The 17,728-nt window shown below is 44.5% G+C and overlaps 1 protein-coding gene across 1 annotated transcript in view; it reads left to right on the forward strand.

Moving 5' to 3' along the window:
- The window catches only part of tek (TEK tyrosine kinase, endothelial), a 248,182-nt gene that overhangs the window by 224,460 nt on the left and 5,994 nt on the right, over positions 1-17,728 (forward strand). The window contains exons 20-21 of the mRNA XM_063048906.1: positions 6,660-6,700; positions 16,879-16,975. Coding sequence (XP_062904976.1) covers positions 6,660-6,700; positions 16,879-16,975 — 138 coding nt within the window. The remainder of the gene's footprint in view (positions 1-6,659; positions 6,701-16,878; positions 16,976-17,728) is intronic.

Raw genomic sequence — 17,728 nt, forward strand, 5'->3', positions numbered from 1 at the left:
CCCAGGGTCCTGCCAAAGGGTTTCGGCCCAAAATGTCCACTGTACTCTTTTCCTAGATGCTGCCTGGCCTGCTGAGTTCCTCCAGCATTTTGTGTGTGTTACTCAGTTTCCCCTCTAGCTCCCAGTGAGGTTATGAATGATTTTCTTCCCTTTTGTTTTTGTTTCAAATTTGCCATATCATCCCTCTCCCCAAAATCAAACGCCCCTTAACCATTTCATTCTTGTAAGTATTGAACTATTTCAAACCTCCTGTTCTGTGAAATATGTTGTAGTCTCACAGACTGTTACACTTGGAACTGTTTATCCAACTGCCTTCGACCCTGCCACAGGCTCAGCATGAACAGCTGTGACCAAAGTCACCTCTACCTCCCCTTCCTTCTTCAGTTATCTATAACCTTAACACCATCTCATTTTAAAGCTGGACGAGGGTTCCATTCTTACCTGCCCAGCTGGTAGGTGCCAGGGGTGGTGGTAGAGGCAGTTACATTAGGGACATTCAAGAGACTCTTGTTGGCATGTGGCCAAGTGGTTAAGGTGTTCGTCTAGTGATTTGAAGGTCGCTAGTTCAAGCCTTAGCTGAGGCAGCGTGTGTGTCCTTGAGCAAGGCACTTCACCACACATTGCTCTGCGATGACACTGGTGCCAAGCTGTATGGGTCCTAATGCCCTTCCCTTGGACAACATCGGTGTCGTGGAGAGGGGAGACTTGCCCAGGCCTACGCCCTGGAAACCTTCCAAGGCACAAATCTATGGTCTCATGAGACTAACAGATGCCTATTATTAGATGGGCAAATGGAGGACCCTGTGAGAAGGAAGGGTTAGATTCACCTTGGAGTAGGTTAATAGGTCAGCAAAACATTGTGGCACAAAGGGTCTGTGCCATTCTATGTTCTATGTCCTGTTGTGGTTGAACAAAATGCCGATGAAGGCACACTTGGAGTACAGCGTTCACTTCTGGTTGCTCTGCTGTAGGAAAGATGTTATTAAACTGGAAAGACTAGTGAAAAGATTTACAAGAATGTTGCCAGGAATTGAGGGACTCAGTTATAGGGGGAGATTGGACAGGCTTGGACTTCATTGCTTGGAGTGCAGGAGAGTGAGTATTGAGCTTACAGCTGTATAAAATCACAAGGTGCATAGGTAGTGTGAATACTCAGTTGTTTTCTCAAGGTTGGGAAATCAAAGACTAGAGGCTTTAAGGTGAGTAGGAAGAGATTTAGTAAGAACATGGGGGCAACTCTTTCTTACGCAAAGCATTAACCACTTCTCCTGGTAGTTCATACCACATACGCACAAATGGTGGTGAGAATATGAAATTAGCTGCCAGAGGAAGTGATTGAGGTGGGTAAAATATATTTTTAAAGACAACTGAACAGGCACATGAATTAGAAAGGTTTCAAACGTTATGCACCAGACTCTGGAAAGTCCAGCATCCTGGTCAGCATGGAGCAGTTGGACTGAAGGGCATGTTTCTGTGTTGTACAACTCTGACTATTTGTTGTTGCTGGCTTTAGAGGATTTGAATTATTAGAAGAGTCTGGACTGCTTTCAGTAGATTGAAGGAGGCCGAAGGTAACCATGTAGAAGATTATGAAATTATAAGAGGCATGAATATTGATTGTCAGCCTTTCTATTCTCAGGGTAGGGGAATCTAAAACTAGGAGGCATAGATGTAAGATGAAAAGGAAAACATTTCAAGCGGATTGAGAGGCAAGTTTTCCACATGATGGTATGATGGTGGGCATATGGAACAAACTCCTAGAGGGAGCAGTAAAGACAGATATAATCATGTAACCTCCTGGTAATCCTCAGGCTCGCTCAGCTCGCTTTCGTCCGGGGGAGCAGCCTTCGGCCCCACCAAACTGGGTAATCAAGTTTGTGTGGATGCTGTGTGATGTACCCCACCCCGCCAAGTAACAGACAGTACACCATATGCGGTTAAATGATTACACTTTATAAGTATTTCTTGGTGATGGGTTAGTAGAAACAAATACAATAAAGGCGCCAAGTCAGTAACTCTATCAGTTCTGTGCACAAATAATTCGTTGGAGCTCTTACAGGACCGGGTCTCCCTTTCCTCCAGTCGATGTCCTCTCAACTCCGCCAACCCTCAAATGGGACCACCCTCAGTGGTCGACCAAACGCTCCACACAAGTCTGTCCTCGTCTCCTCTCCTCACCGAAGACCCTGGGCCTCGGACTCCCACTCGGGGTCCATTCTGTCGCCCAATTTACAGCATCTCTCATCACGTCTCCACCGTGCCTTCTGCCCAAAGCCCACAAAAACAATAACTTACAGACACAGAAGAAAGAATAACATCTATCCCAGTTAGTTAGCAAATGAATACAATTCTCGTTATCAGTAATTATAATCCAAACATGCTGCTATAGAGAACCACTGTCTCAGCAGTTAACAATACAGAGAAGCCATTTTATTATAACATAACAAAGAAGCCATTTTATTAGCCTTGGCAGTAACATAAAAGAAGAAACCCCTTACAATCACAATGTTTAAAATATATTTGATCAGGTACATGGACAGAAATGTTTTAGAGGGCTATGTGCCTAGTACAGGCAAATGGGACTAACTCAGGAATTAACCATGCTTGGTCAGCATAGCTGAGTGGGGCCAGAGGTCTGTTTTTGTGCTATCTCTATTGGGAGTATACCCTTGAACTAATATAGTGTATAAATAGTGTTGGTGCGTGGCCAAGTGGTTAAGGCATCAGTCTAGTGATCCGAAGGTCGCTAGTTTTGGCTGAGGCAGCGTGTGTGTCCTTGAGCAAGGCACTTAACCACACATCGCTCTGTGACGACACCGGTGCCAAACTGTATGGGTCCTAATGCTTATCCCTTGGACAACATTGGTGGCGTGGAGAGGGGAGACTTGTAGCATGGGCAACTGCCGGTCTTCCATACAACCTTGCCCACGCCTGCAGCCTGGAAACCTTCCAAGGGGCAAATCCATGGTCTCATGAGACTAATGGATGCATATAAATATAAAATATCACAACACTCAAGATAGGGTTATAAAACTGTACTGACAGTAAATGTGTTTACTGAATCACTGCCTGCAATTCTCCACACTCTGCTGCCTGTTTTAATTCCTTTATAACTAGTGTGAACATTTTTATTTACCTTGGTCAGCAGAAGTATATTTTGTTCTAAGACCTGCATATTCTGGGACATTTCACAAAGAGATTCTGCAGATGCTGGAAACCTTGAGCAAGGCACACAGAATGCTGATGAAATACCTCAACCTAACTCATCAACTGCCCTCTATAAATGCTACCTGATTTGCTACATCCCTCCAGGATGTTGTGTATGTTGCCAGGACATTTCAAGCCTTTATTGAATGGAATGTGTTTTCATCATTTGATGCAATGTTAATAATTACATTGAGAAGAATGAATGCAAAGTAGAGAATTAAAAACAAAATACATTAACTGTAACAAAATGAGTAATGGTTTATGGAAGAGATGAGCAATAAGGAACATTAGGGCTAATGAGGCAGTGTCAGAAGTTATGACTTGCTGTTGGATGCATCCTGCTTGATGAGGGAGTGTGATATGTTCATAGTGCGGCAAAATCAAAAATATACTCACCCCATCATATTGCACTCCATTTCCAACATCCACAAAATAAAGAATGATCTGAAAGAACTAATTCAATGTTATCCAAGTGTCCAGGAAGTTAATTTAAGAAATAACCAGCTTCACTTTCTGATAACTTATTCAAAGCTGTTGTTAAATCACAAATAGGAAGAAGCTATTTCACTTTTTCAACTATTCAATGAGGCCATTGATCCTTGACCTAAGTCTACATGTATCCCCCAGATCCTTAATAGTGTCAAACAGAACAGGCTGTTGGAACTCCTCATCCAGGTTGATCAAGGTGCCTACTCAAACTATTTCTATTTGCCTACATGTGGTCCATATCCCTCCAAACCATGCACCTGTCCAAGTACCATTTAAACACTGTAAAGATACCAACCTTTGTGGTGTCCCATGGAAACTCATTCAACATGCCCACCATTCTGTGCGGAAAGACCTGCCCCTCAAGTCCCTTTTAAATCTTTCCCCTTTCATCTTAAACCTCCTCTATTCTAGAAAAAAGATGGTAGCCATCCACCTGACTTCATAAATCTCTACAAGCTTGCTCCTCACCCTCCGTTGCTCCAGAGAAATCAGTATCTGCCTATCGGGTTTCTCTTTACAAATCAAACCCCCTGATCCACGTTACATCCTTGTGAATCTTTTCTGCACCTTCCCAAGCTTAATCACAACCAGAATTGCACACATTTTCAGGTGCAGTGTCACCAATGTCTTGTACAGCTGTAACATTACATCCCATCTCTTGTACTCAATACCCCGACTGATGAAGGGAAGTGTGCCATACATTCTTTACGCCTCTAGATTTGATAGGACCTTGAGGGAACTGCCCTTGTACCCCTAAGTCTCTTTTCTACAACACTCTCACGTCCTGCTCTCCTTAGCCGGACTGCAAATGCATAATTCTCTGGAAGCAACATTACAGATATTTAAGCAACACACATAAAAGTTGCTGGTGAACGCAGCAGGCCAGGCAGCATCCGTAGGAAGAGGTGCAGTCGACGTTTCAGGCCGAAACCCTTCGTCAGGACTAACTGAAAGAAGAGTCTTCCTTCAGTTAGTCCTGACGAAGGGTCTCGGCCTGAAACGTCGACTGCACCTCTTCCTACGGTCTTCCTTCAGTTAGTCCTGACGAAGGGTCTCGGCCTGAAACGTCGACTGCACCTCTTCCTACGGATGCTGCCTGGCCTGCTGCGTTCACCAGCAACTTTTATGTGTGTTGCTTGAATTTCCAGCATCTGCAGAATTCCTGTTGATTACAGATATTTAGGTTGATGAAGAAGGCATTTGGCATACTGGCCTTTATCAGTCGGGGCACTGAGTATAGCAATTGGAATGTTGTGTTGCAATCAAATAAGACATCGGTGAGACTTCATTTGGAGTATTGCAAACATTTTTTGTTACCCTGTTAAAGGGAGGATGTTGTTATACTGGACTTGGTGCTGAAAAAAATATCAGTTGCCTAATCTGGGTTCTAGGTTACAATAAGAGGTTGCATTAACAAAGACTTTATTCCATGGAATTTACAAGACTGAAGAGTGACCTAATAGAGGTGTGTAAGATCCATGGGGCAGAGACAGGGTGGAAAGCACAGTGCTTTTGCAAGGAGGTGTACTAAAAACAAGAGGGCAAAGTTTTAAATTCAGAGGCAAGAGATTTTAGAGGGACATTAGGACAGCTTCTTCAATGCAGAGGGTGGTGTATTTTTGGAATGAGCTGCCAGAAATAGTTGTTGAGGCGGGCACATTGGCAACATTTAAAGGCCAAAGGCGTTACTGAAGTACATATAGGAACAATCTACCACCCTGCTCTCATCAATCCTCTTCATCAACTCTTCAAAAAAAGTAAGTGCTTCCTTGTCCTAATGAAGATATATTTCAGAAGCAACACACACAGAATGCTGGAGGAACTCAGCAGGCCAGGAGCATCTATGGAAAAGAGTAAACCATCCTGATGAAGGGTCTCAAACTGAAACATCAACTGTTCACTATTTTTCATAGATGTTGCCTGGCCTGCTGAGTTCCTCCAGCAGTTTGTGCGTGCTCTTTTGCATTTCCAGCATCTGCAGATTTTCTCGTGTTTGTAATATGCCTTAGAACATCACTATGCACTTTCTTGAACTCTTGAGCACAAACTGTGCACATAAATTGATCAATTAGCAATTGATCACCATCACTTACTGTCTGCAAAGAACGTTTTACATTTCTACCATCTTCTGCATCTGGAAATATATTGAAAGGCTGAACAGCTGGAGTTCATTCCAGTCAATCAATCTTACTCCCAATAAATCCTGTATTTCCTTCTCAAGATATGGTCTTGGTACTCTGGAAATTCAGAAGATGTTTGATAAATATTGGTGTTGCCTTATTAATTGAATCATACAGCACAGAAACAGGCTCATTTGGCCACACCAAACACTAAGTCGCAACATGTGGTCAGCTCACTTACCAGCACTGGGCTCATGGACAATGAGCCTTATTGAATGAAGTTTGTGAGATTAACTTCCTCCAAAAACTCCAGAGTAGTGTGTTACAGACTACAGCCCTATAATTTTTTCCTCAAACCCTTCCAATCTCTGCATCCTCATCTTAAACTATAAACTTAAGTCCCTGCCATGGGAAGGAGTTTTTTTTTACTCTCCACCCTCTCTGTGCTTTTCATAATTTTGTACACTTCTAACAGATCCCTCACTCCATTTTTTTCTCCTTCACTGGCCGACTGCACTGAGTTAATGGTTATTTCTTGACATTCATTCAGTCAGTTCTACAAAGGTTTAACAATTCTGTTCCATTAGATTCACTGCACGGGAAATTAAAAAACTTTATGGTTTGTGAAACATACATAACTGATCACTGTTGAGGGAGAATGATATTGCATACTCAACATTTGACACTATAATGCTCTTTTATCATCATAACATGTTGCAATGACTTAACTAGATAGCCTCCATATATGCATGGAAATTCATATTAAAATGACTTTTGAATGTGTTAAGAAAGAACTTTATTAGACATATTATCAAAACATTTCTCATTTATTGTTTTCTGTAGATGGTCATATGGAATTCTTTTATGGGAGATTGTTAACCTGGGTAAGTTGTGTTATTAAAATCACTTCTATAGCTCTGCCACCTCTAGGAGGCCCAGAGCTAGGTTTCTAATCAAGAATTGTGTGTGAGATATGGGCAGAGAGCTGTATGTGAGATTGGTCCATGGGCAAGTCCATGACCTACCCTTGAAGAGGGAGGAAGCCTTGCGACAGGTTGATGATTTTTGTCTGGATAGAGAGAGAAGAGTTGATGTAATGGGTGATCCATGTCCAATCCTGCCCAGATATGTCACTTTGTTTGGACATGGCCCAAGTGCGGGGCGAGAGACACTGAAGCGAGTCGATAGTTCACAGACTTTAATGCAAACAGAACAGAGTTAGAGGGAAAAGAAAACAATAAACACTAGGCCAAACAGGGTCATTAACTACAACTCTCAAATGGAAAACAAAGCCAACACTGCGGCTGAAAGGAATAACTAAATATGAAACGAATACCGCTAGTCTTCAGAGTCACTTGACTCAACAGAACAATTTCTCAGTCGAGGCTGAATGCAAACAGCCAGAAAAATGTTACTGTGCTTTGCTCAAGTCTCGACAAGCACTATGACGAAAAGAATGGAGTTAAATACCATCACAATGAAATAATAATTAGCTGCCACATGCATATTCATGAACACAAATGCCGTATCTGCTGAGCTGCCGAATCCGTGGTTGTGACAAATATTTTAACTACCTCAAGTGTTTGTGATGAGAGTCCTTGATGAGGATGGTTAGGACCTAAATACTGGAGTATCCGAGGCAAGGATTGAGACACGGTATGAAACTGGAGGAAGAACCAAGCACAAAACAAAATGCTACGTGGTATTTCTAGTTGAGTTTCTGATTGAGTGCTGAGGCTTCTTCAGGTGCTCTTCCTGGTGCCAAAGCATGATCGCCAATTAACGGAATGATCCTGAACCCTTAAGGGGGCCACACCAGCTGTCCATACTCCAGAAAGTTAGAACATCTAAACCCTGGAAACTGGGACAGTGGGGTGCATCTCGTAAAATGATCCCCTCCTCTGACAGCCCCAGCTGCTTGGAGAGACAGTGATGGTAATCGTTGATGAGAACCAGATCCAAGATGTTTTTTTTAGGCACCCAACATTTTTCCTCGGGTCCGAATCCTTCCCAGTCTACAAGGTATTGTCCAACAGCCCGAGCAGTTTGTGAGTCCAAAATCTTCTCACCCCGTCGATAAACAGATTGCAGTGGGGCAGGTGCTGACAGATTTTAATTTACTGTTGTGGAAATTAGGATTAATCTTCAGGGTCTTTGGGAGCTGCAAGGTGTAACGTGCAGAGTTAACTTTCTTCATGACTTTGAAGGGTCAGATAAACGTGGGTGCCAACTTTCTAGACTCCATCCAAAGAGGCAAATCCTGAGAGGACACCCAAACCTGATGCCCCTGCAAAGCAGGTCCCTGTCTTCTCCTTCGGTTAGCCTTGGTTCCACCTTCTGGGAAGAGGCCAGCAAAATCTCTCTTACCTGAATCCATTTCTGCTTGAAGTGTCCGATCACAAAATCTTCGGCCACAAGAACCCCAACGTCAGTCCCTTGTTCCTAAAAGAGAGGTGGAGGATACACAAACGAGCACTTAACTGGTGACATCCAGGGCGCCAAATATTGTAAAGTGTTGTGAGCCACCTCTGCCCACATCAAATGGTCATACCATTTGTCAGGTCTTTCTGAGGCCAGGCGTCTTAGGGTTCATTCCAAATCTTGGTTGGCACACTCACACTCTGTTGGACTGCAGATGAAACCCAAAGGAAAGACTTGATGTTGCTCCAGTCAGCTTACAGAATGCCCTCCAGAAACGTGATGCGAATTGCTGACCACGATACGTGACAATGTCCACTGGGAATCCATGGGTTCTGAAGAAACTGTCCAGGACAATTTCGGCCGTCTCCACCACAGATGGTAGTTTATCCAAAGCAATGAAACTGCAGGCCTTGGAAAATCGACCGACAATTACCATAATAATGGTCTTCCCTTGAAAGGCAGAAGATCCATAATAAAGTCTAGGAAGATGTGTGCCCATGGCCTTTCCAGAACAGTTAGAGGGTGGAGGAGCCCTTGAGGTTGGGTATGGAACTCCTTGTTCCGGACGTACACCTCACATGCCTGCATGTATTACCAAACCCCCTTTGTCATTCTGGTCCACTAATACCTTTCTCTTGGGTCCTGGGAATCCGTGGGTGCGTAGTCATTCTCGATGAATGTCCCCATTGGAGTACCTGTGACCAGACAGAACTTGGGACAAGCAGCTAACCCGGAGAACCATTCTTAGGAATCACCCCTTGTGTTTGGCCCTTGTGAACAAGAGTGTCAATTCCCCAGAGAATTGGCACTACAACCCTGGCTTGGGTAAAGTGGTGGTAGGCTGCTCCTCTCATTCAGGTTCATCAAACTGATGGGACAAGGATATGGTTTCTGGTTTTTTGACCCTGGTCGATATGTCAGGATGAAATTAAAGTGGTGAAAGAACAAAGACCACCTGGCCTGCCTGGAATTCAGTCTCTTGGCCACTTGAATATAAGCCAGGTTCTTGTGGTCTGTCCAAATGATAAAAAGATGCTTCGCCCCTCAAGTCAGTGACAACATTCCTCCAAAGTCAACTTAACTGCCAGTAGATGCCAATTCCAATGTCGTAGTTTCTCTCTGCCAGGGACAGCTGCCTAGAGAAGGACGCACATCGGTGCAGTTTACCATCAAAAAATGACCATTGAGCCAACACTGCACCCATTCTCATGTCTGAGGCATCCTTCTCCATGATGAAGGGAAACATAGAAACATAGAAAATAGGTGCAGGAGTAGGCCATTCGGCCCTTCGAGCCTGCACTGCCATTTATTATGATCATGGCTGATCATCCAACTCAGAACCCAGCCTTCCCTCCATACCCCCTGACCCCTGTAGCCACAAGGGCCATATCTAACTCCCTCTTAAACATAGCCAATGAACTGGCCTCAACAGTTTGCTGTGGCAGAGAATTCCACAGATTCACCACTCTCTGTGTGAAGAAGTTTTTCCTAATCTCGGTCCTAAAAGGCTTCCCCTCTATCCTCAGACTGTGACCCCTCGTTCTGGACCTCCCCAACATCAGGAACAATCTTCCCGCATCTAGCTTGTCCAATCCCTTTAGGATCTTATACGTTTCAATCAGATCCCCCCTCAATCTTCTAAATTCCAACGAGTACAAGCCCAGTTCATCCAGTCTTTCTTCATATGAAAGACCTGCCATCCCAGGAATCAATCTGGTGAACCTTCTTTGTACTCCCTCTATGGCAAAGATGTCTTTCCTCAGATTAGGGGACCAAAACTGCACACAATACTCCAGGTGTGGTCTCACCAAGGCCTTGTACAACTGCAGTAGTACCTCCCTGCTCCTGTATTCGTATCCTCTCGCTATAAATGCCAGCATACCATTCGCCTTTTTCACCGCCTGCTGTACCTGCATGCCCACTTTCAATGACTGGTGTATAATGACACCCAGGTCTCGTTGCACCTCCCCTTTTCCTAATTGGCCACCATTCAGATAATAATCTGTTTTCCTATTTTTGCCACCAAAGTGGATAACTTCACATTTATCCACATTAAATTGCATCTGCCATGAGTTTGCCCACTCACCCAACCCATCCAAGTCACCCTGCATCCTCTTAGCATCCTCCTCACTGCTAACACTGCCACCCAGCTTCGTGTCATCCGCAAACTTGGAGATGCTGCATTTAATTCCCTCATCCAAGTCATTAATATATATTGTAAACAACTGGGGTCCCAGCACTGAGCCTTGCGGTACCCCACTAGTCACTGCCTGCCATTCTGAAAAGGTCCCGTTTATTCCCACTCTTTGCTTCCTGTCTGCTAACCAATTCTCCACCCACACCAATACCTTACCCCCAATACCGTGTGCTTTAAGTTTCCACACTAATCTCCTGTGTGGGACCTTGTCAAAAGCCTTTTGAAAATCCAAATATACCACATCTACTGGTTCTCCCCTATCCACTCTACTAGTTACATTCTCAAAAAATTCTATGAGATTCGTCAGACATGATTTTCCTTTCACAAATCCATGCTGACTTTGTCCGATCATTTCACCGCTTTCCAAATGTGCTGTTATCACATCCTTGATAACTGACTCCAGCAGTTTCCCCACCACCGACGTTAGGCTAACCGGCCTATAATTCCCCGGTTTCTCTCTCCCTCCTTTTTTAAAAAGTGGGGTTACATTAGCCACCCTCCAATCCTCAGGAACTAGTCCAGAATCTAACGAGTTTTGAAAAATTATCACTAATGCATCCACTATTTCTTGGGCTACTTCCTTAAGCACTCTGGGATGCAGACCATCTGGCCCTGGGGATTTATCTGCCTTCAATCCCTTCAATTTACCTAACACCACTTCTCTACTAACATGTATTTCACTCAGTTCCTCCATCTCACTGGACCCTCTGTCCCTTACTATTTCTGGAAGATTATTTATGTCCTCCTTAGTGAAGACAGAACCAAAGTAATTATTCAATTGGTCTGCCATGTCCTTGCTCCCCATAATCAATTCACCTGTTTCTGTCTGCAGGGGACCTACATTTGTCTTTACCAGTCTTTTCCTTTTTACATATCTATAAAAGCTTTTACAGTCCGTTTTTATGTTCTCTGCCAGTTTTCTCTCATAATCTTTTTTCCCCTTCCTAATTAAGCCCTTTGTCCTCCTCTGCTGAACTCTGAATTTCTCCCAGTCCTCAGGTGAGCCACTTTCTCTGGCTAATTTGTATGCTACTTCTTTGGAATTGATACTATCCCTAATTTCTCTTGTCAGCCACGGGTGCACTACCTTCCTTGATTTATTCTTTTGCCAAACTGGGATGAACAATTGTTGTAGTTCATCCATGCAACCTTTAAATGCTTGCCATTGCATATCCACCGTCAATCCTTTAAGTGTGCCAGTCTATCTTAGCTAATTCACGTCTCATACCTTCAAAGTTACCCCTCTTTAAGTTCAGAACCTTTGTTTCTGAATTAACTATGTCACTCTCCATGTTAATGAAGAATTCCACCATATTATGGTCACTCTTACCCAAGGGGCCTCTCACGACAAGATCGCTAATTAACCCTTCCTCATTGCTCAAAACCCAGTCCAGAATAGCCTGCTCTCTAGTTGGTTCCTCGACATGTTGGTTCAAAAAACCATCCCGCATACATTCCAAGAAATCCTCTTCCTCAGCACCTTTACCAATTTGGTTCACCCAGTCTACATGTAGATTGAAGTCACCCATTATAACTGCTGTTCCTTTATTGCACACATTTCTAATTTCCTGTTTAATACCATCTCCGACCTCACTACTACTGTTAGGTGGCCTGTACACAACTCCCACCAGCGTCTTCTGCCCCTTAGTGTTACGCAGCTCTACCCATATTGATTCCACATCTTCCCGGCTTATGTCCTTCCTTTCTATTGCGTTAATCTCTCCTTTAACCAGCAATGCCACCCCACCTCCCCTTCCTTCATGTCTATCCCTCCTGAATATTGAATATCCCTGAACGTTGAGCTCCCATCCCTGGTCACCCTGGAGCCATGTCTCTGTGATCCCAACTATATCATAATCATTAATAACAATCTGCACTTTCAATTCATCCACCTTATTACGAATGCTCCTTGCATTGACACATAAAGCCTTCAGGCGCTCTTTTACAACTCTCTTAGCCCTTTTTAATGCTTGCCCTGGATTTGTCGGCCTGGAAGGTCCAGGTTAGGTGAAACCAAGATGGGAGCTGCTGTGCATCACTGTTTAAGCTCTGCAAATGTGGCCTCTACTTCAGTAGTCCAGACACAGGGCCACCAATTTGAAGTTAGAAACATGGATAACCTACGGCACAGTACAGGCCCGTTGGCCCACAGATCTGTGCCGAACATGTCCTTAACTTAGAAATTTTTCTAAGCTCCATGTACCCATCCAGGAGTCTCTTAAAAGACCCTATCATATCGGACTCCACCACCATTGCCGGCAGCCCATTTCACACACTCACCACTCTCTGTGTAAAAAAACTTACCCCTGACATCTTCTCTGTACCTACTTCCAAGCACCTTAAAACTATGACCTCTCATGCTAGCCATTTAGCCCCAGGAAAAAGCCTCTGACTATCCACATGATCAATGCCTCTCATCATCTTATACACCTCTATCAGGTCACCTCTTATCCTTCGTCACTCCAAGGAAAAAAGGCCGAGTTCACTCAACCTATTCTCATAAGGCATGCTCCCCAATCCAGGCAACATCCTTGTAAATCTCCTCTACACCCTTTCTATAGTTTCCACATCCTACCTGTAGTGAGGCAACCAAAAATGAGTACAGTACTCCAAGTGGGGTCAGACCAGGGTCCTATATAGCTACAATATTGGCTCTTAAACTCAATCCTATGATTGATGAAGGCCAGTGCACCGTATGCCTCCTTAACCACAGAGTCAACCTGCACAGCAGCTTTGAGTGTCCTATGGACTTGGACCCCAAGATCCCTTTGATCCTCCACACTGCCAAGAGTCTTACCATTAATGCTATATTCTGCCATCATATTTGACCTACCAAAATGAACCACCTCACTCTTATCTGGGTTGAACTCCACCTGCCACTTCTCAGCCCAGTTTTGCATCCTATCAATGTCCCGCTGTAACCTCTGACAGCCCTCCACACTATCCACAACACCACCAACCTTTTGTATCATCAGCAAATTTACTAACTCATCACTTCATTTCCTCATCCAGGCAATTTATAAAAATTATGAAGAGTAGGGGTCCCAGAACAGATCTCTGAGGCATACCACTGGTCACTGACCTCCATGCAGAATATGACCTGTCTACAGCTACTCTTTGCCTTCTGTGGGCAAGCCAGTCCTGGATCCACAAAGCAATGTCCCTTTGGATCCCATGCCTCATTATTTTCTCAATAAGCCTTGCATGCGGTACCTTATCAAATGCCTTGCTGAAATCCATGTACACTACATCTACAGCTCTATCATCAATGTGTTTCGTCACATCCTCAAAAAAATTAAATCAGGCTCGTAAGGCATGACCTGCCTTTGACAAAGCCATGCTGACTATTCTTAATCATATTATGCCTCTCCAAATGTTCATCAATCCTGCCTCTCAGGATCTTCTCCATCAACTTACCAACCACTGAAGTAAGACTCACTGGTCTATAATTTCCTGGACTATCTCTACTCCCTTTCTTGAATAAGGGAACAACATCTGCAACCCTCCAATCCTCCGTAACCTCTCCCGTCCTCATTGATGATGCAAAGATCATCACCAGAGGCTCAGCAATCTCCTCCCTCACTTCCCACAGTAGCCTGGGGTACATCCCATCCGGTCCCAGTGACTTATCCAACTTGATGCTTTCCAAAAGCTCCAGCACATCCTCTTTCTTAATATCGACATGCTCAAGATTTTCAGTCCGCTGCAAGTCATCCCTAAAATCACCAAGATCCTGTTCTGTAGTGAATACTGAAGCAAAGTTTTCAGAAAGTACCTCTGCTATATCCTCCAGTTCCATACACACTTTTCCACTGTCACACTGGATTGGTCCTATTCTCTTACGTCTTATCCTCTTGCTCTTCACATACTTGTTAACTGCCTTGGGGTTTTCCTTAATCCTGTCCGCCAAGGCCTTCTCATGGTCCCTTCTGGCTGTTTTACTTTCATTCTTAAGCTCCTTCCTACTAGCCTTATAATCTTCTACATCTCTATCGTTACCTAGTTTTTTGAACCTTTTGTAAGCTCTTCTTTTCATCTCGACTAGATTTACAACAGCATTTGTACACCATGGTTCCTGTACCCTACCATCCTTTCCATGTCTCATTGGAACGTACCTACGCAGAACCCCACGCAAATATCCCCTGAACATTTGCCACATTTCTTCCGTACGTTTCCCTGAGAACATCTGTTTCCAATGTATGCTTCCAAGTTCCTGTCCTTGTACCGAACTTCAACCGGGCTAGGTGTTGGAAGTTCTTCTGAACCTTCCTTCAAAGACGACTTCTGAGGCTTCTTGGTGACAGCAATGGTTCGACCAACATCTAAGCCTCCTCCCAAGATTTATTAGGCTCCATCATATCCTCAGTCGCCCCCAGGAACAGGCTCCAAGAGTCTGCATTTAGAAGTCTTTCCTTTCCTTGGGACCTGGCAGCTAGATCCCTTAGGCTTAGCCACAAGATTTCCCAACTGTTTGGGCATCTCCTTGGTCTTCACCAGAACTAGAGATTCCCTCTCACTCTAGTGCACCCCCAACTAGACAGGGTCGTGGCTTGCACAGTCCCATTGGCCAGGACCAACTTATCTGTCTTTGAGGGCAGGACTAGATCTCCAGAAGGCTTCAGGTAACCTCGCACTGAAGTCTGCCCCTTCATTGGTCTTGCGGGAGTCTTGAGGTGTCAGATCCCCACACGGACCACATACCCTCTTACAATGACTGGAGAAAGCAATAATTCTCCCTTCCTTCCAATCCACGGATGGGTTATGCTGGGACAGCCAAGGGTATCCAAGGATCAGAGGTATGAGTGGTGAGTTAATGATGCAGAAGCTAATGTCTTCCACATGATCCCTTATCCTCATCTGCAAGTCCACAGTCTGTTCCTGGATCTGTCCGGAACCTATCGGGCAGCCGTCCAAGACAGTTACGGGCATGGACTGGCTCAACTCTCACAGTGGTATGTTGGGCCTATGGGTGTTCCATAAGTCCAGGAAATTACCAGCTGCCCCAGAGTCCACAAATGCCTTCACCTCTCTTCGGTTCTTAGCCCAGGAGATCACCTTCAGTGTGATGCCAGAATCCATCGTGTTGGGAGTGGTGGCTGCTACCGTCGTAGTCCTCCTGGAACAGGACGGTTGTAGCAGTACTCCCGACGGCTGCTGCATTTGGCCCGTAGGTGACCTGTCTCTCCACAGTAATACCAGCAGTCCTGACTCCAGTGCCGGGACCTCTTGTTCATGGAGAGTCTAGTGCAGCCGATCTGCATGGGTTCAACTGAGTCCTGAACAGGGACGGGCAGGTCATGGTCTGAGAACTGTGATGTGTTGAAGCCAAGCTCAGGCTAGCCCTCTTCAACCTCTTGAAATAGTCCCACTTACGCTTTGCCAGCTGATTATCGAGGAATGGACTGGTCAACCAGAATCTCCAAGTGTTCAGCTGGTTTTCCCAAGGCAAGGGCATCCTTTAGTTCATCTCAGAGTCTGTGGTGGTATAAAGTGGCCAAGGCTTCCCCATTCCAGCCACTCTCTTTGACCAAGGTCTGAATCTCGATAGAGTAGTTGACCGCTGACTGTTCACCCTGTTGAATCTCCATTTCAGATGGTCTGAGGCTCAGCTGGCTCTGGCAGGATGATGGAACACTCTTCTCATGGTGGCCATAAATTCCTCTGAATCCAAGCAAACCTCCGACCTTCATTCCCAATGTGTAGTGGCCCAGATCAGGGCCCTTCCAGTCAGAAGAGAGATAATGAAGGTCACCTTTCCATGCTCCAAAGGGAACGGCACAGCTGGAGTTTGAATACTATTGAGCATTGAGTGAGGAAGCTGCGGCATGAACCTGGATCTCTCCGGGGCTGGAAGATGAACTGGCTCCACAGAACGACCAACTGGCTCTCCTGAGCAGCTATGGCTTCTTCCTTGTGAAAGCTGACAAACAGCTACCTAGAGGTCGTGAATCTGCAGGCTCCATTTGGAAATCCTCACTGTGGCTGACCATAGTGAACGAAAGACACTGGTACCCCATTGGGTCCGTGTTGGCCCAGTCGTACTGTGATGAGAGCCCTTGATAAGGATGGCTTGGATCCAAATGCTGGAGTATCCGAGGCTATGATTGAGATGCGGTATGAAACTGGAACAAGAGCTGAGCACAAAACTAAACACTAGACAATATCTCTAGCTGGGTTTACAATTGAACACTGGGGCTCCATTCAAGTGCTCTTTAAATACTGAATTCTTGGCAGCAAAACATGATTGCCAATTAATGGGACGGTCCTGAATCCTTAAAGGGGCCACACCAGCTAGCCATATTCCGGAGAGCTGGAGCATCTAAACCCCGGAAGCTGCCATGGTTGGGTGCGTTTCATAATGGTACAGTCATTAAACAATAAGTTTGGGCAAGTATTCCAGTCAGGTGATGAAAATGATTCCTTGTATTTCATATCTCTGGACAGGTGGCACTCCCTACTGTGGAATGACCTGTGCTGAACTCTACGAGAAATTGCCCCTTGGGTACCGGATGGAGAAACCACCCAACTGTGTTGATGAAGTGTAGGTCTTTGCTGTTCTTCTATAGATAGTTGCACCTAGTTACCTCTGCACTCACCTGCTGCTGAATCTTTCAAATTGAAATGCCAGGCTCCACAGCACAAATATGGCAACTAGGTGCATGGACCAATCTGCCTTATACATGCTGACAATTTAAGCTACTTGCTGTCTCTTATTTCCCAATGATCAGGTTCAAGCTTTAGTCAGGTGTTGACCTGGTTCCATACGATTACATATACAGAATCTGAACATTCTCCCTGGTTGGTACATGCTAGGAATTCATGTTGCACATGAAACTCTTTTCCTACCCCACAACACCTCCTATCAACCAACAGCTGATAATTTTCCTTCTCCCTTATATATTTGTCAATAGAATATGGTTATTAATGAACTCAGAGAACTTGGGAATTGTTTCCTTGTCTGGAGGAATCTCTGCCCCTCTCAATGGGTGTTTGGTCATGGAGTACATACGTCCCATATTCTCTACACAAAGAAACAATTCCTAAATTCTTTGAGTTCATTAGTAACCATGTTCTATTGATGAGAGAGGTGATGCTGCTTTGAGTTTCATTTAATTTTACCTTCAAGTAATGCAGCATGTGTAATGAGAATGAGAACCAGAGTCAGGTTTATAATCACTGACATATATAATTGGGGCAGGAGTACAGTGAAAGACATAAACGATTGCTATGAAAATGACTAAATAAAGTATTAATGGAAAAGAGGATTAGCAAGTTAATGTTCATGGGTTCATGA

This window comes from Mobula hypostoma, chromosome 5 (genome assembly GCF_963921235.1).
Source record: "Mobula hypostoma chromosome 5, sMobHyp1.1, whole genome shotgun sequence".
NCBI classification, from domain to species: Eukaryota; Metazoa; Chordata; class Chondrichthyes; order Myliobatiformes; family Myliobatidae; genus Mobula; species Mobula hypostoma.